Source organism: Rattus rattus, chromosome 3 (genome assembly GCF_011064425.1).
Source record: "Rattus rattus isolate New Zealand chromosome 3, Rrattus_CSIRO_v1, whole genome shotgun sequence".
Classification (NCBI taxonomy): domain Eukaryota; kingdom Metazoa; phylum Chordata; class Mammalia; order Rodentia; family Muridae; genus Rattus; species Rattus rattus.
Window position 1 is genome coordinate 147,294,013 of NC_046156.1, and position 25,934 is coordinate 147,319,946.

General features: G+C 38.2%; 1 protein-coding gene across 1 annotated transcript in view; it reads left to right on the forward strand.

Moving 5' to 3' along the window:
• Positions 1–5,374: 5,374 nt before the first annotated feature.
• The window catches only part of Ralyl (RALY RNA binding protein like), a 680,590-nt gene continuing 660,030 nt past the window's right edge, over positions 5,375–25,934 (forward strand). The window contains exon 1 of the mRNA XM_032898664.1: positions 5,375–6,017. Within this exon, the coding sequence (XP_032754555.1) occupies positions 5,966–6,017 (52 nt within the window). The 5' untranslated portion in view covers positions 5,375–5,965. The remainder of the gene's footprint in view (positions 6,018–25,934) is intronic.

The following is a 25,934-nucleotide window of genomic DNA, read 5'->3' on the forward strand; positions in this document are numbered from 1 at the left end:
AATGATATTAGACCAGGTTGTTTACAACAGTAAATCTATTGAATTTTAGACACAAATTAAGATAACCCTTTCTGGCTTTATTCTCAAAATAAATTTTCAATCTTAAGGTCTCTACCTTTTGTTAACTTGAGCTAGATATGTTCTGTGGAGATTTTAGGCAATGTTCAAACTCACAAAAGCAGCACAGTGTAAAGTCTGAATGTTTTTCTAAGATATTTTTGTCACATGTCTGTTTAGGACTCATCTGTGTGACCCAAATCTGTCCAGTGTTTCCACTTGTCTTACATTTCTTAGGTGTCCTGGGGAAGATTTGCAGGCTCTTGGTCTTAAGTTCTCCCTTTTATCATTCTGCTTCCCTCATTCTCTCCCCTTCCTCCCTTTCCTTATCATTGGCACACTCCAGCATTCGCTGTGCTCTTCAGTCCCAAGGCACAGGTTCTTCGCTAGATGACTTGTTTGCTCATGTGTTTTCAGAAGAAGGGAAGCTTCCCAGAAAGCCTTGCACAGCCCCGAGCAGCTCCTGCTTAAGGCTCTTTATGATGTAACAGCATAGGACAACATGGCTCCTATAAGAATAAGGAAGCCTAGTCTATGCCTGGAACTATTGAAAGTTCCTAACTCCACAGCACTCCGTGGGGTTTATTATCTCTCTGTTTACTCGATGACAAAATTGAAGCACAGAGAGATTAGTGTGAATTTGTCAGATACTAAGGATCAGGTCAAGTGTATTATGCTAGCCATCAGATTACACTGCCTTGTTGAAGTGAGTTTGAGCTCCATCGTGAGGCCTTTTTGTTTCCCCAATGAGTCTCACTGTCTTCGTCTTGGTTTATTTTCCAATACATATTTCTGAATGTCTTTGAATTCTATAAACCCTTTTATGTTGAGAGGAAGATATTTATAACCAAATCACACCTAATTCCTGACATTTTTTCCTGTGCTGCTTCCTCATGCTGTATTGTGTATGTTTTCATATCGCCTGGTCATCCAAGGCAACTGGTATACATTTCATGATGAAATGTCTTGCTATCTATATTGTAATTCCTTCAGTTAGGAATATGGAGAAGTATACTCAGGGCAATCAAAACTTCTAACAAATGTTAATTAGTAGGAACAGAACCCATAATGAGGAAAAAATAATGAAACGTTGAGAATAAATTTGTAAGAATTTGGTAATTCCTGTCAACTTTTTTTAAAAAAGGGATTTAAGGGCACTGGTTATAAGCATGTCTATTTCAAGCCATAATATTATATAGTACATAATTTCCAACTGTCTATATTCATATGTTTGTGCACATAAATATTTCATAGGTCTTGAATATCTCCTGACAAAAAGTTGAAATTGCACAGCACTGATTTCAAAATAGACTTTTCCTCTAGCATCATCGTTTAGTGGTCTCATCTTAAATTTAGTATACTTCCTATTTGCATGTACTGCATGAATGACTTCAGAGCAGAATCAGAAAAGTCATTTGTCTCTTCAAACCTCCAGAAGGTTCTGTGCTTAACTGTTGAAGACAAGCACAGAGCAGAATGGCACAGCCACATCTTCTGAAGAGTTCTGTTTGTCTATTTGTCTTTTGCTTAGGAAACCTTTAAACACTATTTTCCCCATTTAAAATGTATTTTACTTGTGTTTTTTTCTACATGTAAATGCTTATGTTCTTTCTCTTATGTTTTACATAATCAAAATGTCAATAAAATTATATGTGCTATAATTGTTATTGGGTGTGAACAGTACAGCTCAGTTGACCTCACAATGCTCTTTGTGTATACTAAATTTAAGAAAAGCAGGTTTCTGTTAAGTGACATCAACAACAGCTCTTGAGAATTAACTTCTTTCATGCAGTATTTGTAGTACTTTGTTCTAGTTGTAAAACTAGATTTAAGTCTGGTCCAACCACATCTCTCATGTGCAATAGCAATAGAGTCTTCCACAGATAATTTCAACTCTAACTTTGTCTCACTAAGTATTTAGAATGAGGATAATAATGCCTTTGTCACGAAGAATTAAATGACAGACTCACTTTTTAAATGCTGCTCCTCCGACCTGACTTTGTTTACTCCTGTTTTTAATGTGGTGGTGAAACCTAAAAGGAGGAGAATGTCATCTTGGAAGCAAGAAGTGGAATATTTTAAGCACTGGGCTGCAATTATGTAAGTAATGGAAGAAGTGCAAGGAGGATAGTGATGGCTTGCTTTTCCTCAGCAGAGCTGCATTAAACATAAAGGGGAGTCATTTTATTGAATAATAAAAGCCTGACAATCACTGTGATTGGCTGGCGGCCATTACTGCAGTGCAATTCTAAACAGCTTGTTTTTCAAAGTTCTTCTTGAATAACTCTCTAAACTCAGACACTGCCTGGACGGATAGGAGGCTCCAAAACCCATTCTTAACGTGAAGTTGCTCACAGTACAATACCTCTACGAATTATGGGAAATATGTTCATTGGAACTAACTTCTCTTTATTATATTTGGATCTGGATATTCTTATGGGGTAGAAAATTTGAAAAAAATGTAACAAACTCATGTTTAAATAGCATAATTCATGAGACATGGAAGCAAAGAGCTGTATTTGAAGGGATCTATTAAAAACAAAACAAAACAAAACAAAAAGGAAGCTCAACAAGACCTCAGCACAATCCACATTTGCTGTGTTATCCAGAGGAAAATCCAGTAGCTTTTCAACAGAACTTAGGCTCCTGAAGTTCTGGACTCCACTTAGATTCAACCATCTGTCTCTGTGAGCATCTCACATCATATCTGGGAAGTGTGTAGAATAAATGAGTTCAGTTGGAAATTTACCAAGAGAAATATTTAATGTTTTTCTGGACTATGTTAAATAACTTTTATTTAAATTGTGGCTTAAGACTTTATTTGATCAATGAATTTTCCCAAGAATGTTGGAGGAACATTTGCTGCTGGAGCTCTCTGTGATGAACATACTTAACTGTTGAAACTATCCAGGTTAGACTCCATCCAAAGCAGATATTTTATCTTCCACATCAAAGGTGGAAAGAGAGGCATAAAGATCAGAGTGGAAACATGCGAGTCAAGAAACTGTATTTATTTTCATTTTATGATACACACCTGGCAATTAATTTTGTGCATTCCAGATTCAAAGCAACACAAAGAAATGGTTTTGATAGAATATTGCATGAAAGATGAAGGAAAATTAATCCATTGCAGAGCCCAGAAAGCTGATTCTGCAACAGGCAGCAGAGGAAGAATCCCAAAGCACTCGGTGATTGGCTGATGGGATCTTTGTTTCGACAGGCGTCCTTCAGCTGATGCTTGGTGAACTCTCTGTTTCTCGTTTCCACCTTCCAAAGCACTGCTCAGCCGCCTGGCTCTGGCTGATCTTTGGCAGCCTTCTCGTGAGTGGCGCACATCTCCCCCTCTCGACCGTCGCCAGGTGCCTGCTGCCGGGCAAGCACTCACACAATAGACTCACTTGTCTCCCTTGCTCCTCTCCTTGGACTTGCAGCCTGAGAAAACAACTTGCAGGAGTCAGAAGGACCCTGCCTGCAGCTTGGACCACAGAGCCTTCCAGACAGGTCGAAGCTGTTGCTCAAGCAGACAAAACAAACAATGCCTGGCCCAGGAAAGAATAAATTATCCACGTTCACAACCCCGCCCAGCATCATGCAACAAGCAAACGAAAACCTGGGATGGGATTTTTCCAAATATATATATATATTTTTAATCTTTTATATGGGAAACACCCCAAGACAGCCAAAGGGATTTATGTTGGCTTTGCAGTGACAACGCCCCCCACCCCCCAACGCACGGCAGGAATCCAGGTTCTCTGAGAACCACAAGGTGGGAAACGGACCTAGGGGGAGGAAGTGACATAGCCAAAGCAGTCTAGAAGAAATAGGAGCCCCGAGATCAAATGAATAAAACGATCGAGTTAAACCGGGCTTGAAGAGTGAAACTTGGGGAGAGGGACAAGAGCTCTCTGCAGGAAACTACCTGGAGACGAAAGCCGAATAATAAGGAAGTGGCAAGCGGCAACTTTGCAGTGGGCAGCAAGTTGTGTGCCCTCTGATGCCTCTGCCGAACATCCCTGAGCTGCTCTTCTTTGGCGGAGCGCCCGCAGCATCAGCACCAGCGGCAGTACCAGCAGCGGCGGCGGCGGCGGCGGCAGCTGCGCGCCTGGCCCGCCCCCGCGGTCCCCGCCAGCCCGCGCCCTGCCCGTCTGCGTGTGCGTGTGCGTGCGCTCAGCCCAGCGTGAGCGGCACCTGCTAGTCCCGGCTCGCCGAGGAGGCCGCCTCGCCCGGCTCCCACCGCCGCGCCCGCCCAAGCCGCTCAGAGGGCTTCGAGGGCTCCGAGGTCGCCCAGCAGCCGCGGTCCCCCGCCGCCTGCAAGTCCGCCTGGCTCCGAGTCACGTGTCAGTGCCCGAGGCAGAGACTGAGAAAAAAACGCGCTTCATTCCTTCTTCCACCGCCATACTGTATTTTCCTAAATCTCATTTTTATTCCAACATTTTACTCCCGCTCGGTGAGTACCTTCTCAGTGGCATTCTTGTCCTATTCTTTTTTTCCTTTTTTTTTTTGTTTTTTTTTTTTTTTTCTTTTTTTTTCTTCTTCCCACTTCTTTGATTATTGTTTGTATTTGGGAAAGCTGACGAGCATGGTCTTAAGCCTTTTCCTAAATCAAGTTTTCCTAGCATGCGATGGTTCTCTAGACAAGGCGCTGTGTCTGGGAGTCCGCGGCAGCGGTGCTGGCTGCGAGCGGCTCCCAAGTCCAGCAAAATGTGCAACTGGTTTTATGGAAAAAGCGTTGTGAAGTATGGTGCCTATTTTTTTTCCCTTTGTAAAGATAAGAAAGCATGTTTCTAACTCTTTTTTACGTACTCTTTTTCCGATTACATTTTTGTGTAGGTGGGATTTTCCAGCAGTGTTCACAAGTTTGTCGTCTTGCAATTCGATTCGCACCACTGAGCAAAGACATTAATTTTGCATTTTTATGACCTTTTTGGAAGCCTGTGAGAAATATTTCGTTTTTCCCCTCCTGTTTTTGATATCAGTTGATAACATGAAACTTTTCTTGCAGCTAGTTAAAGGGATTATTTTTAAGCAATTGCTTTTTTCCTCCTTTACATTAACTATGACTTTTGCACATTTGACTTTTTTATTTAAAAAACCCGAGATAATTTTATGATAGATATCCTGATATCTATATCTATATTATCCCTTCTTCCTCCTTCTCCCCTCCCCGTAAATCAATTTTCAAATGATGGCAGTGGAAGGTTTTTCTGGAAAAAAAATGAAGTGCGGTTTGGTTTCCTTGTCAACGGAGGATGAAGTGAACAGCACAACAGCTCGCAGAGAGCAGGTACTTGGCCCCCTCGGTGGCGTTCCCCGGGTGTGTGATGGCAACGCTGGCCAAGAAGTCTGTGTGCGCGCGTGTGTGCGTGTGCGAGGGTGTGTGCGCGTGTGCGCGCCGGTTCCTGGCTGTGTCCGAGCCCGCAATGGGGAAAGCTGCGCCGGGAGCCAGAACCAAAGTGCTCTCGGGGCCGCGTTGGTTATGAAGATGCACACACCCCCCTCCTCCGGTGGCGCCTAGGCTAGGGTGACTGCTGGGGAACCGAAGCTCGGCGGGCGGTCGGGCAAGTTAGCCTGAACCACCCGCAGCACAGGAATCCGAGGGCCCCGCGGGGCGCTGGCCTTGGGGTGATCCCGCCCTTTGGGCGCGGGAGGTGGAGAGGTGAAGGGGCGGGGACCGCGGCCGCCCCGGGGCTGGCGGCTGGTCAGGCGGCCAGAGCTCGAGGTGGCTAGGATGGCAGCGGTCCCTGAGCGCCGCTCTCTTGCCTCTGCGCCCCGCGGGAGCAGTGCAGTGGGTTCTTCCCAACCGCCTCCGCTAGCTCTGGCGGTTTCACATCTTCCTTGTGGTTTCCCTCATGCTTTCCCGGCGGCGTCGCGTTGGTTTTAAGCCCTTGCTGGTGTCTTCTGAGAGGGAATGGTCACTTGTACCGGTGCATACTTGGGTTTAATGAGACGACGCCTACAAGGTACAAAATTATCCTTTCTTTAAAAATAGTGTGTCCTTCTTCTTAATCACCAGATACTGGTTGTGTAGGTACCCCCTCCCCCAGGTCAACAACTGTGTTGGGCAAAGGGCCACTGAAGGTGGCCACTGTTGGTCATGCTGAAGTACTGAGTGTTGAATGTTGACTATAATGTTTGAGTACCCTGTTGCATGTATCCATAAACCCAGCAATACTTTTCAGAGATGTGCTGGCTGGCAATTAAAAAAAGAAAATCTTTTCTCTACTTTTCACATTAACAGAATCTGGGGGGAAATTTAGTTCCCAAATAAGTATAGGAAAGGCATAGGATGAATCTTAAATTCTGAAGAGGAACTAGGAGTAACTGGGTACGTTGATTCTGAACCCTTGGTTTTCTTTTCCAACCTTAAATGAGTTCACTGTTAAATTTACTCACGTACTCTGGTTGGCTTATGATAAAATAAACTGAAATGGTATTGTTTTGCCTTATTAAGTTTTATTCCAGGTTATCTAAAAAACTTAAAACCTAAACTTCAGAAAACAAGGACCTATAGCAAAATGATTAATAACTTATTCTATATATTTTCTAGCAGAATATTTTATTGAATTTCTATATGTGCAGCTTGTGAGATGAAAAGTTTGATGCTTGTGTTTTATGCTTTGCAGTGAAATGATAAAGAGTCCAAGGGAAGTATTTTAATGCAATAGCGAGGAAGTTATGCATTTTACCTGTACCACACTTGTATAACTCTAAGATCCTTGCAAGTTGCATACATATGAGGTGGTTCATTCATTCCTCCGTCTAAGGCCAGGCAACTTCTCATTAAGAAGTCTCATTGTATTTTTGAGTGAGAAAACGATCATTTTACTCCCTGTAAACACCAGTCAATTGCTTGAAGTGCATAGTTGTAAAATTGAAGCTTGTATTATAACTCTAAACAAAAATATGAAATTTCCTATTTTGTACTGTGAGATCATAGCTTAAACACACACTTTCATGTGGATCAGACAGCAAACAAAATACTTACCAAAGTATGAGTATTACCATATGCTATACAATACTGTATACAATGTACATTTACAGTATACTATGATTTTTTTAAATTTCAATCATTTTGTTTTACATATGTAGAAAAGCTCATTTAAAATGATGTGTGTGGTTACTTTTCATAGGTCATGTACTGACAAAACTTTTATTCTCTGAAAAATCAAAACAAAACAAAAAGAGTCAGAGTGAGGGAGAAAGACATAACCTGTGTGAGTACGTAACCCTGGCTACCCATTAGCCGGCTGGTTTTGTCCCAGCCTCACTATATTCTCTCCTCTGAGGTTTGCCAGCTAATTTACAGCGAGTGTTTCCCACACGAGACTGAAATCAGAGATGTCATCTGCAGAGAGGGAAGTTTCCAGTGGGAACCTTCTACATAGAGACCGTGCCTTTTGTGTTCTTGTGCTTCATTTATTTAATGTTTACTTTTCATTGTATAAAATATTTATTTTACATTTTTATCTGTGACTTCCAAATCATTCTAACCCCTACCTCCCCTAAGCCAGCCAGCAACAGTGCAGCTCTGTCACTGATCTCCTCTTGTGCAGTTTTGGGGTTTAAAGCTGTGAAGGGTAATGTACTAGAGTTGGCACCGCCTACTGGTTTCTGATGGGAAAATACATGCTTTATTCATTGACCCAGCTTCCAAAAGACTTCTCATCAACTTAGTCATCCATTTCATTTTTCTCACTGGTTATCTGGTACTATTTAAAAAAAAAAACAGAGAATGCATTTACCAGTTAAAAGGACAGGGAATAACTGTTTACTGAACCTCTACTATTTTAAAACTTTGTGATGAAATTTTCACAAACCTAAAACTACTTGTTAAATTTCCCAGAATGTTTCTCTACAATATATATTCTTAGCATTCCTAAAAACAATGGATTAATTTATTTATAGTTTCTTTTGACTGCAAACATTGCAGAAAAACAAAATCTTATTTGGTGTTCAGTCCTGTATGTGTGTTTTGTCCAAATATATTTAAAATAACTTTTTGCTGTTAACATAATTTTCAATAAAATTTCTTCTTATGTTTAGAATCAGGTTGGTAATTTGTTTTTTTTCCTCCTCTGAGATTGTGCCAATTTACCTACATTATATTGGTGTTATATGTAAGTCAAAAAAGTTTTAATCACTGTAGATATATTCAGTAATGTATTTAACTACAGAAGTAAAGTGATGTCTTAATTTTTATGAAAGACTAGTTATTTGAAGAGAATATGTAAATATGAATTTTCATATTTTAATTGAAAATAATGTAAAATAAATACAAGAATAATTTGAACTATCATAAATGTGTATTTTCTCAGACCAATAAAACATACTTCTGTTTTTAAAAAGTACTTTGTTGTATTTTACAGACACATTACATGCATGTGTGTCTGTTCATTGTGCGAATGTCTGGTGCCCACAGAGGCCAGCAGCAGGTGCCAGGTCCCTTAGAACTAGAGTTAAATACTTTTATAAATGATCATGTAGGTGCTGAGAATTGAACCTTGGTCCTGTGGAAGAACAGATAATGCTTTCAACGTCTGGGCCATTTCTCTAGCCTTTGAATGTGAATTTCTCAAGTAAAACATTATGCTTCAGATAAGAGAGTAAAAGGTATGTAATGTGCTTGTATTTGAGAGGTTTCCACTGAGTGAGGTGTGGCCATGCTTTGGTAACTGATATTGTAAGTCATTAGGTAGTGCATCAGATCAAACGAGACTTGAAGTCCTCTAAAGCTCTGTTTTGGAGGGAAAATGCAAGTGAAATGGATATTTAGGATTCTTTACACAATAATAAGGAATTCTAGAGTTTATTGTAGAAGAAGGATTAACTGTATCTCAAAATGAGTTATTTAACAGCATGGTTGGTCATGACTCTTACTGCATGACCATAAAGAAACATAAACTAGCTTATGACATACTGGGGGAACACTGATTAGTTTTCTTCCTATTGATTATAGGGTTCCATAAAGTAAGAGAAAGTTGAGTTTACAAAATGCCTTCACCGATTGCCAAAATTGTTATTAACATCTTATTATTTTTTAATCATTTTTTCAAGTTAACTATACAAAATGTTTTTAGACTTTCATAATTTATCATGTTTTTTACTTAATATATTTTTAGTGCTTGACATCAATTATATAATCTTTCCCAGTAGAGACAGTGAAATAATTCGTTTTATTGTATCACAATCACAAAGAAATAATCACAGAGCAGAACCTTGTGATTCTGTTGGTGATGCAGTACTGCTTCTGTACTTAGTACAGACTCAGCACCTGGGTAGGTCTGAACACCTCAGCCACGGACTTCCACTTATTACAAAATTTTATTTGCATAAGACATAGACTTGATTTGGTTATGGTCAACTTTTGTTAGATATGAGGTACCTATGATTTTTTTTTGTTTTTGTTTTCTCAGACTTATGCTAAGCACTAAATTTGTATTTAAGAAAATTGATGTTGTGCTTCCTAGTTAATTCAGAAACTTAAAAATCTTTATTTACACTGGATTATCTTCATGTTTTTCTGATACTTATTCAGGTTAATTTCCTTTTTTGTTCTCTATTGCTAGAACAGAGACAAACGTGCCAGAACATTGTCTAGGATATATGTCCTCTGGCATGTCCTTGGAGACTCCTCACTTGCAGTCAACACTGCCAGACTTCTCTTACCATGTTTAAATCTAAGTGCGAGGGAAATTATGAAGGGCATGGGAACACTGTCCTGGTTTCTCATTTCCTGAAATGGGCAATAATGAAAAAATAGAGTTTATACGCACAATATATTTGTGGTAAAATATAATTAAACTCACCAATTAATATTATTTTTGTTTGGAGTAAACTAGTTGGTTTTTTTCCTCATTTTCACACTGGAAATTAATTGTATTTATATATAGTGTAAGAGGGTAGATAAGATATTAACCTATATTTGATATATATGCAACATATTCCTGGGTAGTCCAGAAATAGGGATAGAGAAAGGCTATTAGTTTCTTATTTGATGTTAAAGACAAACAAAATCGAACAGAACTAACATTTCATTTAAAACATGTTATTAGCTTATATTAAAAAGAGACATATTAGTAATATGCATTATGACATTTTCATGCATGTACACAATATATTTCAATGATATTCATCCCAATTCTCCTGTCCTCTCCTTTTATTAATCTCCTCCCTCTGCTGTCTGTTTCTGTGCGTCTGTGTGTATGTCTTTGTGTGTGTGTGTCTGTGTGTGTGTTTGTGTGTGTCTGTGTCTGTGTGTTTGTCTCTGTGTGTGTCGATCTGTGTGTTTGTGTGCATGTGTGCATGTATGTGTGTGTATGTGTGTGTCTGTGTGTGTATGTCCCAGTGAAGCTCATCAGTTTTTTGACAGGAACACAGTGATAGTTTTTTTACAGAAATGTAGACACCTTACCACTGACTTATCAATAAAGGAAGTTTCTATCCATCCCAGTGACCATTATCTATGCATATACACAGGAGGAGCCCTTCGAAGACAGCATGCAGATAGTCCCAGTCACATGCGGAGCTTAGGTATATGATCACTGCTGAGTCAGCGTCTACAGTCTTGTCATAGCCGGAAGTCAGTGTTATTTCAGGTCTCCCTTCCCTCGGCTCTTACTTCAAACTGCCCTTCTGTGGTGTTCCGTACACTGGGAAGGGCTTATGGAGATGTTAGGAATGTGTCACTTATGGACTGACATCCAACAGTCATTTATTCTTTGTACTTTGACCAATTGTGAGGCTCTGCAGTCACTACTGACCACTGGAGCAAACAAACAAACAAAAACCACTGCCGCCACCACCACTACCAAAGATCTTCTCTGACTAAATATGAAAGCATTGCTATCATGAGTAAAAATATATTTATCCATAAGGGAATTTGACAAGCATATCATGTCCATTTAACAAACAACAGAAGAGGCTTTCCCATTGGGGCCTGTGATTCCAGTAGGCAGGAAATGTTTGTTGTATTGACAGTAACTGCAGTCAGAATGTGACTATCTCCATAACAGACTTGGCAGTATAATACTGCTGGTTTCCTTTGGGCTGGTTGTTTCCTTTTGCTGTGTTTAGTGTTCAGAATTGACAATTCATGACAATTGTCTTCAGCAGCTCCTATAGCACCTTCAGGCACTGTGAGGAGGACAAACTTCTATTTTCCAGCATGACATTGTGCAACACGACTACCCATCTACTTGTTCCCCTACTGAGTAGGAAGTACATATATCCCTGTTGCACATGTTGAAGAAAGCTAACATTTACAGGGCTGGTAAAGGATGAAGGAATACTTGGGAACTCTGAACGACATCTCCTGGCTTACCTCTTGCACACATGAGCATTGTGTGTAGACTAGATTTTGAGTTCCATTGCTTTTCCTAGTATAAAATAAGCTCTATGTGTTTCCTCTTGATACATTACAGAGACTGTAGTTTGGTAAGTTTTTATTACTTTGTATCTGTCATTAGGGAGAACTTAAGCTGGAAATAACACTAAGTAGAATCACATGGAGAATTACTAAAGAATCTCACTGAATGACTGTGCTAGCACACATTTATGCAAGACTCTTTAAGCACAGGCAAATACAGAGAGGTTGGTAATCTATGGTAGCTCGCCATCTGATACTGTGATGAAATAGACTGTTCTTTGTCTGCAGTTGCTTTGTAGAGCCCTGTGAGAAACGTTGAGTATTTGTTTACTAGGCATGTGCGAATGTGGAGAACTTGGGCATGTAATCACAGCTGCTGAGTTCAAGTCTCCAGCAGTGTGAATCACTTTCCTCCAAACTCTGATGTATGAAATGGAAAAATGAGTCTTTTGGATAGGTAACCAAACAAGCTATTCCTGCCGTCCCAAGGCAAGGCTATAAATACTGGTGTTGCCTCTGTCTGCCAACATCTCACCTCATCTTTATCTTTGATTTTCACTGTTACACCTATTTGAATGTGACAATTTTAGCTCATTTTTATCTGTTTGTTAATATTGTAAAACACATACAACTGCAAAAAGTTATTTTAAGATGCTGTGTTTAATTGCTATTTCAGATGTGTGAAAAACTTCTATTATAAAAGAGTTTCCTTGGGGCTTAGAAAAGTGGGTATTCTCAGGAATGAGAAACCTTAAGCAGAATAAGGGCAGAGTGAATGAAGAAGAAATGAACCTGGGTGCTTTTTCAATACAGCGTACATGTGCACAGTCGGTAGTTTAAAAGCCAAGGTGAAGCAAGGGTTAAAATCTTCCACCTGATGTTAGAGTCTGGGTTGGGTATCTTGGAAATTGGTGTTAGAAAACAATAGCTGAGGGGTTGGGGATTTAGCTCAGTGATAGAGTGCTTGCCTAGTAAACGCAAGACCCTGGGTTCGGTTCTCAGCCCGGAAAAAAAAAAAAGAAAGAAAAGAAACGAAAACAATAGCTGAAATGGTTTGTAAAGCCCTTGTACACTTGAGGATCAGAAACTGCTTGTAGATTTGTACATAATACTGATTTTAAGTTCCAGCAATAATTAAGGAAGAAATAACCATTCTGCGACTGAAAGTTAGAAGATTCAAGGCCAGAAGGACATATTATAAAACTCCTATTAAAACATTTAGGAGGAGATAAGACAGACTGGGCCATATATTTGATTAATACCTGCAGTTTTCTACTATGATGCACAAGGGAATGGTACAGTGTAGAAAAATAAGTGCTGTTGAAAAGAGTATGTGTGTACTGTGTGTGGATGCAGACGTGTGTGTGTGTGTGCATGTGTGTGTGTGTGCATGCATGCATACACATGTGGTTGGGAGTACTCAATAGAAGTAAATTATAGGCACAAAGAAATGCAAGGACTGAAGAAGTAGATTTTCTTGCATCTGTGGTTTAAATCACTTAATTTTAAAATGTAAATAAATGAGAGAGAATAGAATTAGACAAGTCAATGAGATAATGATCATATTGGATATGCTGTGGTAACACCTTAAAAAGGTATATTCCTAAAATTTTATTGGTGTGTATGTATGTATGTATGTTTTATATATGTAAAATGATCTTCCCAGGGACATGAGATATTTTGTGGAAATATAAAAGTAATTTTTACATGTAGAAAAACAAAACAAAATAAAAAAAACAAAAACAAGTACTGCTATTCTAAGAAAGAAATAAACAAAGAAAAGAATAATCTCTAAGTATTACAATGCACTATGAAGCATTTAAAGACACATTCAACACTTCAATTATCAATGGATAGTGAAAAAATTCAAGGCCGTGTGTTTGATATTAGGAGATGTAAATCTCCTAATATATCATGGCTTGTGGGAAACTATCCCCAGCTAAGGAACCCAGGTCTGGGAGAGAAATCTCTTGATACCAAATCTCGGATGTTTCATGGTGGAAAGCAAGAGAAATACTCAAAAGTAAATTAGTTACTTCAGTGGAAACATGAGGTATTGAAGGATGTTCTAATTGACAAATTGGGGTTTATTTCCATATTAAGCACGAATATAATGAATTATAAAACAGTAAATAAAGCAAAATATATAAATTCACAGTGTTATTAATAAGATTATATTAAAAGGCAAAATTCTAACAGTTACTAAGCCGTTAAATGGCTTACCTTTTGAATGAACCCATCCTACTTTGTGAGAGACAGAGTTCCTTGATGAGTTACACACGCTGACTAGCCACATAAAGCCCACATTGTGTTTCACTGCATAGCTCTCAGAAGCATTTCTTGAGGAAATTAGCGTGCTGGCTTAGTGTTGCCAGAGAAAGTCTTCATTCTTATTTGGGGTCCATGATAACCTCATGTTTCTAGTTGCTGTGTTTCTATCCCAGTGTTAGTTAATCTGTCTTCTCAGATATTTGAAAACACAGTGTTAAGTCAAGATTAACCCGAAGTTCTCTGAGAACTTAGCCAAATACACATTTGTGTCACATGCAGTCAACAAAAATGCCAGTAACTAAAGGTGTCAGGTAAGCATGTGAGATCTGCAAAGTGGAACTGTGTGAAACAAAGACAATATAATTCAGGTGTCCAAAGTCCTGTTGGAATGACAATAATAAAACTGGGTTAGACAAGGAGACAAGGACACCTCTGAGGTGAATAGAGCAGGAAGGCTAAGATTTGAGAATTGGAGGATCACAATGAAATAACTGCAGCTTCAGAGAATTTTGTGCATCTAGGTTTGTAATGAAATATAGATAAAAATGAGCGCTCTTTAGAGAGTGGTAAGGCTTACATGCAGCTAAGGAGGAGACAATAGATGATATATTGAATTACTGCGAACCTCAGTGTAAAAGCTATTTTTAAAAAATACCATGACAGGACAAAAAAAATGTAAAGGAAAGCTAGAAGTGTATAAAAAAGCACCAACGGAAATTATTCAAGTTTATAATCTGTAACACTTACGCTTTTTTCCATTTGTGACTTCTGGGGTTTTATTTTTCCTTTACATTATAAAGAGAACAGAGCCATGAAATATGTGTGTTCATTTTACTTATGTCTGTATAGTGTTCCAGTAATCCAGAAATAAATGTATCACAGGATGTGGAAATGTAGTCAGTCACTTATAAAGAGGTCATTTATTGGAACCAGAAACACTAATACGTGTACTGCAATGAAATAACTCAATATAAAACAACAACAACAACAACAACAATTTAGATGAAAATGCACAGCACATTTGGTAACATATTTAATAATGTGGTCCACGTGTTAGTCTTAGTCTCAAGTCTTGGTTCCAAAAGAAATGGGTAGTATCTGTCCTTTTGTTGCTCCTTCTCCTTCTTGTCGATGTATTGACTGACAGTCTGGACCACACTGAGAGAAGATACTTAGATATCTTGTTCCTGAATGTTTTATCCTAATCCAGATCTAGGAGAGGACTGGGGAACAAATGGGTAACTTGCAAAATATCTCAGAACTACAAAGTTGCTTCATAATATCTGAACCCAAAAATGTGTTAATTCTAAAGCACAAGTAGGTGCTACAGTGGTTTCCCCTAGGAGCCAGAATAGAAAAGACACTTAGATTTGGGTGTGAATTAATGATATGTTTCTAACACAGTTTGCATGCTTCCATAATTAGTTGTCTCACATCAACTTTCTACTTGAAGAAGAGAGTTAAGAATGAACATTACTGTCACTAGGACTAATAATGGACCTGTTTTTGTGAGTCGAGTATAATTTTTCTATGTGGTCACAGCATTTCTCATGTAGTATTTACTCAGGAAGGTTTTTGTTTTAGTTTGATTTGATGGGGGGTGTCTTATTTTGTTTTTATAGTAAGGCAGTGTAATTAGGGGGAGTCTGTTTTTAAAAGTTGCAAAATGTAACAGAACAAAGTCTAGTCCACTTTCTGAGTTCAGAAGTGACTTGGGCAGTAATGAGAAGGTTCATGAAGCTGATAATTAAACAGAGACACACATAGTTCTTCAGATCATTAAGAACACGACATATTTGGAGTGTAATGCTTTTCTGCTACGGAAGCTTACTGTGTTTCTTGCGGATAGGTAGGTATGTGTGGGCATTATATAGAGTGCCTATAGAGGTCACAGGACAATTTCATAGAGTCAGTTTTCTTGTCCACCATTTCCAGGCATCAAACTCCAGTTACCAGGCTTTCCCAACCCCAAGTTTTGCTGCTTGTTTTGCCCTGGCTCCTTTTCCTTTATGAGGTAATCAGTCTGTAACACAGGAACCGTACAGTGATGAGCAAAAGGAACATTAAGGGGCTGAAGAAGAGGGCGATCAACATTAAAATATTTTGAGTAACTAACTTGAGAATAAATAGAGAAGCAAAGGCAACAGTAGAATTATGATGAAAATAAAACGTTCAGAGTTACAATATTTATCATTTTGTTCTTTATTTCATACACATTTTATACTTTAATACATAGTCTGAGGTTTATAAAGAAATTTTTGTAGCATATTTATAATACTCAAAATTTAAAGTTCTGAATCTAAACATACAGATGGCATAAAATAAATGAAAGTAGTTTATGTAGGAAATACATCATCTTTTACTCAGGTTGACAAAATAACTATGCTTTTTTTTTGCTATACAATTATTTAAATTGGATTAATGAAGCCTGGCACGAATATCTATTCTGTTTTATTTCAATTTAGAACCCTGTCTATCAAATTTGTGATCCTTTTATTTAGAATTTCTTGATATTTCTTACATGCTCCAGTTCCAACAATTGAAACTGGTGCAATTCTAGGATGAGAAAGAAAAGAAGAGAAGAGTAGACAAGGAGCTGAAGTGAGCACACCATCAGGATATGAGTTCTAGAGTCCAACAGTACAGAGATCTTAACAGAGCTGACATGTTCCACACATGATAAATAAATCAAGGGAAACAGATAGAGCTAATTTCTATGTACTCTCTGACCCAACTAACCCAATGTATCAGTATATCATCATTACGAAATCACTTCAAACATGCCCTGTCCTTTCTATCCTGTCTCTGAAATCCAGTTTTATATTATATTTAACGTGCAGAAATACACGTGGGTTACAAGTGCACTCGCACCTGTGTGGCTCTCACGAAGCCCAGGGCTCGGGTCTTAGAAAAATCTCAGGACTATGTCATGGTTTTAAACTCTTTTCTACATCTTATTCATTTTCAGAGCATAGCCAAGATAGATTTTTAAAATACTCTCTGATTGTTTCAATTTCAACTTTCACTTTTTATTAAGAACATAAATTGAAATCCATTTCAACTCATTTTGTACTAAGAAGTAGTCCCAAAATGTGGTCAGTTGACTAAGAAATATCAAATTTACCTTGATAGTTCTTATTCTTTAGAAGCAAGGTAACCACTTTACCAAATATGCCTTTTTTCAATCAATTCACTCATAATTTGGTTCTACATATAAAGAGATGATGCTATTGCCAGGAATGGACATCTTCACAGAGACTTCTCTCTTAGGACATGCCCCTGCCATTTGATGGTTTCAGTGAGAATTGTTCAGGTTATTGTTGTCATTCATTCATTGTATTATTAACAGAATGATACATTTAATAATTTAATTTACTCATGGATTCAGTCCCCATTGACTCCTTAGTTTCAGAAAATATTTGAAAATAAACAGTATATTCTGTGTATCATAACCTGTTTTCTGTTTCTGAGATCCATTAATGTAGATAAACCAGAGTCTTTCATTCTCTGCTCATCCTTTGTTGCCTCCTCCTTATTTACACCATCTTATATTTTCATTAGATGAGATAGTCTTTAGTCTTGCTCAAATGCGTTTCCTAAGTTTGCATCAAAGGGCTTTTCTCCATGATGAGGTCTAGACTTGAACATAAAGAGGCTGGGCACATAATGTTTGCACAGGCTGTATTTCAGTTGAAATGGTACCAAAGGCTGGGAAGATGGATCCAGGAGTACAGGGCTTTTGACACAAACATGATGGCTTGACTGAAAATCTCCTGCATCTTTGTAAAGCCAGGCACAATAGCATAAATCTGTGATCCTCACTCTCACAAGATGGGAGGTAGAGGCAGAAAATCCCCTTGTAGCTCTTGTGGACAGCTATACTGGTGTATATTTTGTAACACAATAAATCGTAGCTGGCTCAAACAAGGTAGAAAGAAACGACCAACACCTAAGTTGTTCTCTGCCCTCCATACTTACTCAATAGCATATGTGCACATGCAAATATATCAAATGCACATGGATACACTCATGTACATAGGGAGCATTGATCTATATTGATTGTGCATCAGGGATTGGCCTCCTTGGTGGACTTGAAGTCTTTTCCAGATATTTTCAGTATTCTGATAAAGTCTCTGCTCATGGCACCTGAAAACAATGAAACAAAATTAAATTAAACAATTATTTACACAGCTTGCCACTGTATTTCTATCTCTACATCAAGGTATGCTTCACTTCTCCAGCAAGAAGCACATAAGCTCCAAACTGTGAACTTACCTACCTAATGATTTGCCTTAATAGCGTTACTTTCTTTTTTAAGTGTGTGGTTAGTGTGCGTAAAAATCAGAACTTACATCTAAACCAGTTTTAATGTTCTTCTCACTCCCCCGTTTGTGACCGATAAAGCTTGGGTTCCCAACTGTAGTGACACAGGTAGTAGGTAGTAAACACTGTGAACATGCTTAGTTCAGTCTGGCCTAGATGATGACTGGGAGCAGACAGAGGTCACAAGGTCTCCTAACATAATCTGATCATTTACTTGGAAGAATTTGAAGAGCTTCATACTTGCAAGTTTTATGTCTTTTTCATATAATGGCAAAAATTCTTAGTTGTAGCAATAGGCATGGCAAAGTTTTCTACATTTTCTTGTCTAGGCATCTATAAGGGTATGGTAGACAGTCATGAACTTGTAACTATAATACAGGAATATGCATGAGAGAACAGCAAATTGAATAAATGTGGGGTGCCGAGACTGGCAGGGTGTGGAGAGACCTAGACCCAAGCTTTGCCTTCAGGAAGACCAACCTTATTTTCGGCAGCTTTGCTCATGTGGCAGCTTTTTAAATGCAAGGTACATTAATTTTACCAAGAGAATTTTACCTTTATCTTTTTGTTGGTACTGCCTGTAAATTACCTTAAGTGAAAGTGTTCTGAGGATACATTAATATGAAAATCAATACCTGTGAGAGGTTTTTGCCAAGAGAGTTTCAACTATTTGCAAATTTATCCTGATTTAATTTTATTACTGAATTGAAATACAGCTGTTTCTACATTTGCCATTTACAATATACAATAATCTTCAGCTTAGATAAATTAAGGCTCATACAAAACAGGATTGACTTTGCATCTTTCTTAACAAAAGTACAAATGCTTCAACATTTTTCACTTAAAATTGTACACTTGTCCAATTTAAGAAGATTAAGGTCCAAACAAAAGATTGTTGATATAGTATGTTCTTAAGGCCACCCCATACTACTGGTTAGGTCTTTGAGAAGTTTTTGTAATTCGTAAGTATGGCATGAAAGGATTAAAATTCCATTTTGGGTTCCAGTAGAGGGTACAGGGTAACAGGTATTTTGATGACATTAACTGATTATTGCCTTATAGGATTTGTCAAATTCCAAACAATGAGTACAGGTTTTACATGAGTTGTAAAATATGCTGCTCTCATACCATTCCATGGCTCCATAGTGCATTTATCCAATAATTTTTAATTGAAGTTTTTCATCATTCTAGGTTGTGTGATACTGTATAATATAGGAGAATGGATATCATAGTGCAGAAAGGTCAAGCAGTCTTGAATATCTAAGTAGAAATAATATTAAAAGCTAAAATTCTTTTTTAATTTTCTATTAATTCTGAGGATTAATTTTTCTTTGTGGTTTCAACTACAAATATGACCCATCATGAAGCAAATATATCCAAACTAAATTTAAAGGTGATACATAGAATGAAGTGCCTTCAGTCTGTAAGTTATTAAATAAATTCTGTGTTTTAGAATTAAAGTGACTTAGTGTCTGTGAATAAAACCCTATGGAACAGGAATTTAATAAGAGCACGTGGGCTTTGGATTTCAGTCAGTCAGACCCCATCGCTTCATTATTCTGAGTTAAACTTCAGTGAGCATCCCCCGCCCAAACCTATCAAGGGGTGAGGGATAAGTTTCCTTGTGAGGGTAAGTGTGTCTGTGAGGGCGCGTTTGGGAATCAGTTGCCTTTGAAAAATTAGCCCATTAATATCTAGATGACATGGCTTCAAGTTACATTTGTAGTTCTCAATCTTTGGGGCCCATTTATTTAACATTGTTGTTCTCTGTCTTTGAAATATCTTTGACACAAATTGTAGTAACTTTAACAAGATAGGCCATGGACAGGAGGATTTTAATACCTGCACACCATTGTGGCTCATTGTCGCTATTTGGTTCATGCATCATTTTCTCTTTGTTATTTTGGGAAAAAACAATGTGTAGTGTTGTTCTTATTTTCTGGAGTGCTATTCACTAACATTGTGGGCTTATACTCAGTTTTGAAAGCTTTATTTATTTTATGTGTACATATGTGTGCCTGAGTGTGTGTGAGTGTGTTATGTGTGTGCAGTAGCCTTGGATTCCCGAAACTAAGTCGTTATAGAGGCTTATAAGCTAGCATGTGGATGTCGGGAACTGAAACTTGTTTTTCTCTTTTCCCCCAAAGAATTAAGTTTTCTTAATTGCTGAACAATCCCTCCAGCCCTTTATGTGCACTTTTAGTTCATAAGAACCCACACATTTGCTCGTTTATTCAAACATAGGCCTAGATCCCAGCCAGTGTTCAGGAAAGATTTTGCTTTCTTATTTGGCCCCGTTAGAAAAGTCTGGTTCATTCATATTAGACATAATTTAAGTCATATGCCATAACACTGTGTAAATATGTGACACAGCAAACTATTTTCAGAAGCAAGTTTCCATATATTCAGGATTCTTTCAGAACCGAATAACCGTGATTTATGCTATTAAGTCATATTTTCTCTGATAATTCCAGACCTGACATTTGAACCCCTTTTCTACTTCATGAGATGGCATTTTGTATTCTAACTTGAGTTAGCGTTGAAAACTCTATATAGCCTACAAACACTTAGCTAAAATATTGCTAAATTTTCTTTATACTTCTGTTTAAATTGCTACCACAATGTCTTCATAATACCTTTTTAGAACAAATACTGCTTTTTCATTAATGTCTTATGCACAGGCAGAGTTTTCCTCAAGCATGTAGTGGAAGTTGATTAAGAAGAGAGTAGGGGTTCAATGGTTGAGTAGTTGTAAATTAGTCATTTTCAGCACCACAACAAATAAGGGATATCTGCAAAACAGAGCAGATGGACGTGAGAAGTATGCTTATAGCATCTTCCATTTGTCACTCAAGTGGCTTGAGTTTCTTCCTTACCTCAAATACAGTGCCTTCTTTTCTAAATCCTTGACAACTCTTTGGTGTGGTTTTCTTTTCTATCTGTAGAATAAATCATTATGAAATTTCAAAAAAATTACCCTAAGAAGTGGTAATTGTACTAGGAGATAATTCTACATTAAGCTTAAGGGAACCTTCCAAACACTACACTGTCCTGTCCTCCTTGTAGGTTAAGGAAGACTTTTCGTCACCATGCCATTAATGCTCAGAGTAAACTCTTGGCTACTGGTTGATGGACAGCTGCTTGCTATTTTGGCTCAAGGAATTGAGACTCTGCAATGTTCAGGGAATAGTTTTGCATCTTGTATGTCTTTGTATCATTTCCTCCACAATTTTAAAACATAATTTATTTTATTGTATTCTATAAAAATTGTTTGTGAGGAGTTGAAAAAAAAAGAGTCTTGGCATAGGCTACTGGAGAACTACAAGTCTCAGCCTTGTGCTCTGGTTATTTGTCCTTTCTAAAGTATATGGAATTCTCTTGCTCACTAATTCTTTTTCCATTCATTCAACAAGGCCCTAGTCTAAGCAGCCTTAGTCACTGATGCAGAGGACCTCACTCACTGCCCTATCTTGAAAGAATGTGTTATGTCCCAGAAAACACTACATTAAGGTGATTACTACAATATTTGCATTCAGGAAATATATTTATACGTCAACTGTATTAACATGCCTATGCAAATAATTTGTGTGTGTGTGTGTGTGTGTGTGTGTGTGTCTTTTTGGGAGGGCATTCTGAGATAAGATAATGTCCTGTATTCCTGACATAAACCAGGCTGACCTGGATCTTGGATATCCTCTTTATTCTTCCAGATACTGGGCTCACAAGCCAGTCTCATACAGGTTTTTTTTGTTTGTTTATTTTTTAACTGTTGTTTTTAATTAGCATTTGATGTGTTGCCTAAAATTAAAATTAAATAATCACAGATGAACTGCATTGTTTTTACAACTTGATGATTCCCAAAGAAACATAAAATATCATATAGTGAATAATATTCTGTGTATGCCACAAACTGTGAAAGGAAGCATGCAAAGAAAAAAGAAATTCCAGCAAATTGGACCTACTGTCCAAATATACAACTTGTGAGGGATATTCTCCTTCTAACCACCACAGAGCTTGTCCCTAAAACACACATTCAATTAGGCTACATGAGATGTCACATGCCTTCAATACTAGTACTCAGGAGACAGAGGCACACCAATTTCTCTGAGTTCAAAGCCATCCTGGTCAGTTTGGTATGCATACGGAAACTCCAGTGAACGTTTTGTTTTTTCTTAGCATTAAAGTGTCTGGGATGTTTGGTGATTTAAAATCGATAAACCATCTCCTGAGATTATTTTAAGATAAACACAGAGGAAAATGCATCTTTCCATTACTTATAGAAATCACAAATGTGACTTACTTTGTTTTATGATGAATGAATGAATGAATGGATGGAAATATGCATGATTATGGCATGTTATTTCCATTGACTACAGAGTTTGCCAGTATGCTATTGCTCAGTCCCAATCAACATCAGTTTCCCCTAAATCATGCTGCTCTGCTGTGTGGACAACTTGCTTGCATTTTTTTTGTAGTTGAAAAAGTCCCTCAGCATTCCACTTCTCCCTAAGCAGTAGTGTGGCATGTTCTCTACAACGTTCATCAAATTCCTAAATTTATATATTCTGTGTGTGCTATGTTTTCCTGCTGCTTCCAGTTTCTTTATAAAGCTGATGTGAATATTAATATAGTCATATTTAAAACATTCACTTTTAAAACATAATTTCAGTAATCAGAGAGTTTAATAATACTAAAAGTAGTTCTGAAATGACATATAGCTTACATTTCAATTCTTACTATGGTCAAGGCCCACACAATGTGTTTGTCTGTTGATGTTCTTTCAGACTAGTCCTGGAAAATTCATTGCTGTTATTCATGTTTTAGAGATGATAGACTGGAGGCTCAGAGGTTATGAGCCTCTAAGTGTCAGGAGAGGGTTCTCAAGCAGGAGACTGTAAGCTTAAGGTCAGTACGACTCCAACAGCCTTTAGTTCCGACACTCTAGACTCTCTTATCACATCCTGTATGCAAGGTTAACTAGGATTGGATTACTTACAAAAACTGCTCTTCTGTTTGCACCTACTACTATTTTTCATGCCTAATAAAACATATGTGGACACTTCCAAGTGCCTTCAAATTCATTAGCAGCAGCTAATGTTTCCAAAATACAATTTGAGAATATTTGCTGCCTTGAGTCAAGCAGGTTAAAGTGATAAAATGTTGGTTTCCACAGCCTGCCGCTCTTTAAGTTTCTGTCTTTAGTGATATAGTATAAAATAAACCAGTCAGGATGAGGCTGGGCACCTATTACTTGAAGCCATTTTCTGTTTACAGGTAAATCTTTGATTAGATCTGGTTTGAGTTAGAAAGTAATACCGAAACTATTATATCCTTCAAATATTGGCTGATCCACTCTTACTCCTGGTCAGAGTAACTACAGGATGTGTTTCAGTGATTCTTCACTTACAATGAAGTAGCTAATCTGTAGGAATAAATTTCTTGACAGTATGAAGAAGGGAACACGTCTTGGGGAGTGGAGCAAAGATTCACTAAAAACAGTGGTTTTCTAGAGAAATAGGAAAAACAAAGGGAATTCCCTAATTTAGGTTCATTTGTCTCTGGGATTCTGACTTTTAACACCTGGTCAGAGAAGCATTAAAAATCAGGAAATTATTAGTTTTAATCAGTTCACTGAGTAAATACCCAGAAATGTCAGCTTTCCTGGGTATCACAGCATCAACAGAGATGTAAACCACAGACTGACCTTCTGGGCTGATTAGAAGGGACACTGGCAGGTTTCAGTATTCTGAGGCTCCTCCAGTGTCTGCAGATGACTGCAGCTTCCTCATGTCTTAAGTCCGTCTTTCTTCTGGGCTCCTGTAGTTCTAGGGTGTCAATCTCTTTTGGGAGTTGGCATGTTGGATTGGAGCCTGTGCGTGAGACTCCTTTGACGGCTTATATCTAAATGCAACCGTATTTTGAAGTCCTGGTGATTAGAGCTTCAGCACAAGACTTTTGGACTTTTGGTGGATACAATTCAGTAATGAGCAGCAACTTTTCTAAGTGGTGTGGGACATCCTCTGGGGACAGATTGATTTAGGCTTTCAAGTAATTTGAGTTCTACATGGTACTGTGAGAAGGTGCGTGCGTGCGTGCGTGCGTGCGTGTGTGCGTGCGTGTGCGTGTGTGTGTGTGTGTGTGTGTGTGTATGTGTGTGTGCGTGTGTCCCCTCTGATATATTATTCCCATCTCCCTCACAGTACTTAAATAAGGACAACCTCATCTGACTAGGTGAGCAAGTATTCTTTACTTGATCAGAAGCTGTTCACATTAAGAGAGTACTTTTCTTTTTAGAAAATGTAATTATTTCATCAAGTCTGTGTCCATGAGATCCTGAAAAAAAAAAAAAACATCTCAGTGAGAGCATATGATCAAGGACTGAATTAATGGAAAAAGTAAATTTAATTAGAGAATAAAGAATAATATGAATTCAGGTTTGTAGGTGAGGAGTTGAAGGTGTCAAGAAGTAGAATAAATGCATTTGCTCTGGGGAAGGAATACGATCTTCAGAATTATCTGGCGAAGATTTGTAGTAGCAGTAGTTAAATGGAAATATGTGGAAATAAGGGCTTGTAGGAAAGAAAGTTCTTGTGGCATTGCATTTAATCGTGAGTAATACTGAGGTTGGTGACTCAAAGTAAGGAAGACCATCATAGAAGCTGGGGGTTATTTAACTACAGGAACACTGGGGGAGACTATCATAATGAAGAAACCTCCCTGGTATGAAAAGACATTTTCAGTGAGGATGTCCTGCTCTCCTTTATGGTACTTAAAGAGGGATACCTCATGTGACTCCTTGGGCATTCAGTGTTTCAGTCATTCAGCTGTGCAGGTTAAGAGAAGTCTTTTGGGGCTGGAGAGATGGCTCAGTGGTTAAGAACGCAAGACTCTGAAGAAAGAAATTGAAGAAGACCTCAGAAGATGGAAAGATCTCCCCATGCTCATGGATTGGCAGGATTAATATAGTAAAATGGCCATTCTGCCAAAAAGCGATCTACAGATTCAATGCAATCCCCATCAAAATACCAATCCAATTCTTCAAAGAGTTAGACAGAACAATTTGCAAATTCATCTGGAATAACAAAAAACCCAGGATAGCTAAAACTATGCTCAACAATAAAAGGACTTCTGGGGGAATCGCTATACCTGAACTCAAGCAGTATTACAGAGCAATAGTGATAAAAACTGCATGGTATTGGTACAGAGACAGACAGATAGACCAATGGAATAGAATTGAAGACCCAGAAATGAACCCACACACCTATGGTCACTTGATTTTTGACAAAGGAGCCAAATCCATCCAATGGAAAAAAGATAGCATTTTCAGCAAATGGTGCTGGTTCAACTGGAGGTCAACATGTAGAAGAATGCAGATCGATCCATGCTTATCACCCTGTACAAAGCTTAAGTCCAAGTGGATCAAGGACCTCCACATCAAAACCAGACACACTCAAACTAATAGAAGAAAAACTAGGGAAGCATCTGGAACACATGGGCACTGGAAAAATTTCCTGAACAAAACACCAATGGCTTATGCTCTAAGATCAAGAATCGACAAATGGGATCTCATAAAACTACAAAGCTTCTGTAAGGCAAAGGACACTGTGGTCAGGACAAACGGCAACCAACAGATTGGGAAAAGATCTTTACCAATCCTACAACAGATAGAGGCCTTATATCCAAAATATACAAAGAACTCAAAAAGTTAGACCAAGGGGAGACAAATAACCCTATTAAAAATGGGGTTCCAGAGCTAAACAAAGAATTCACAGCTGAGGAATGCCGAATGGCTGAGAAACACCTAAAGAAATGTTCAACATCTTTAGTCATCAGGGAAATGCAAATCAAAACAACCCTGAGATTTCACCTCACACCAGTGAGAATGGCTAAGATCAAAACTCAGGTGACAGCAAATGCT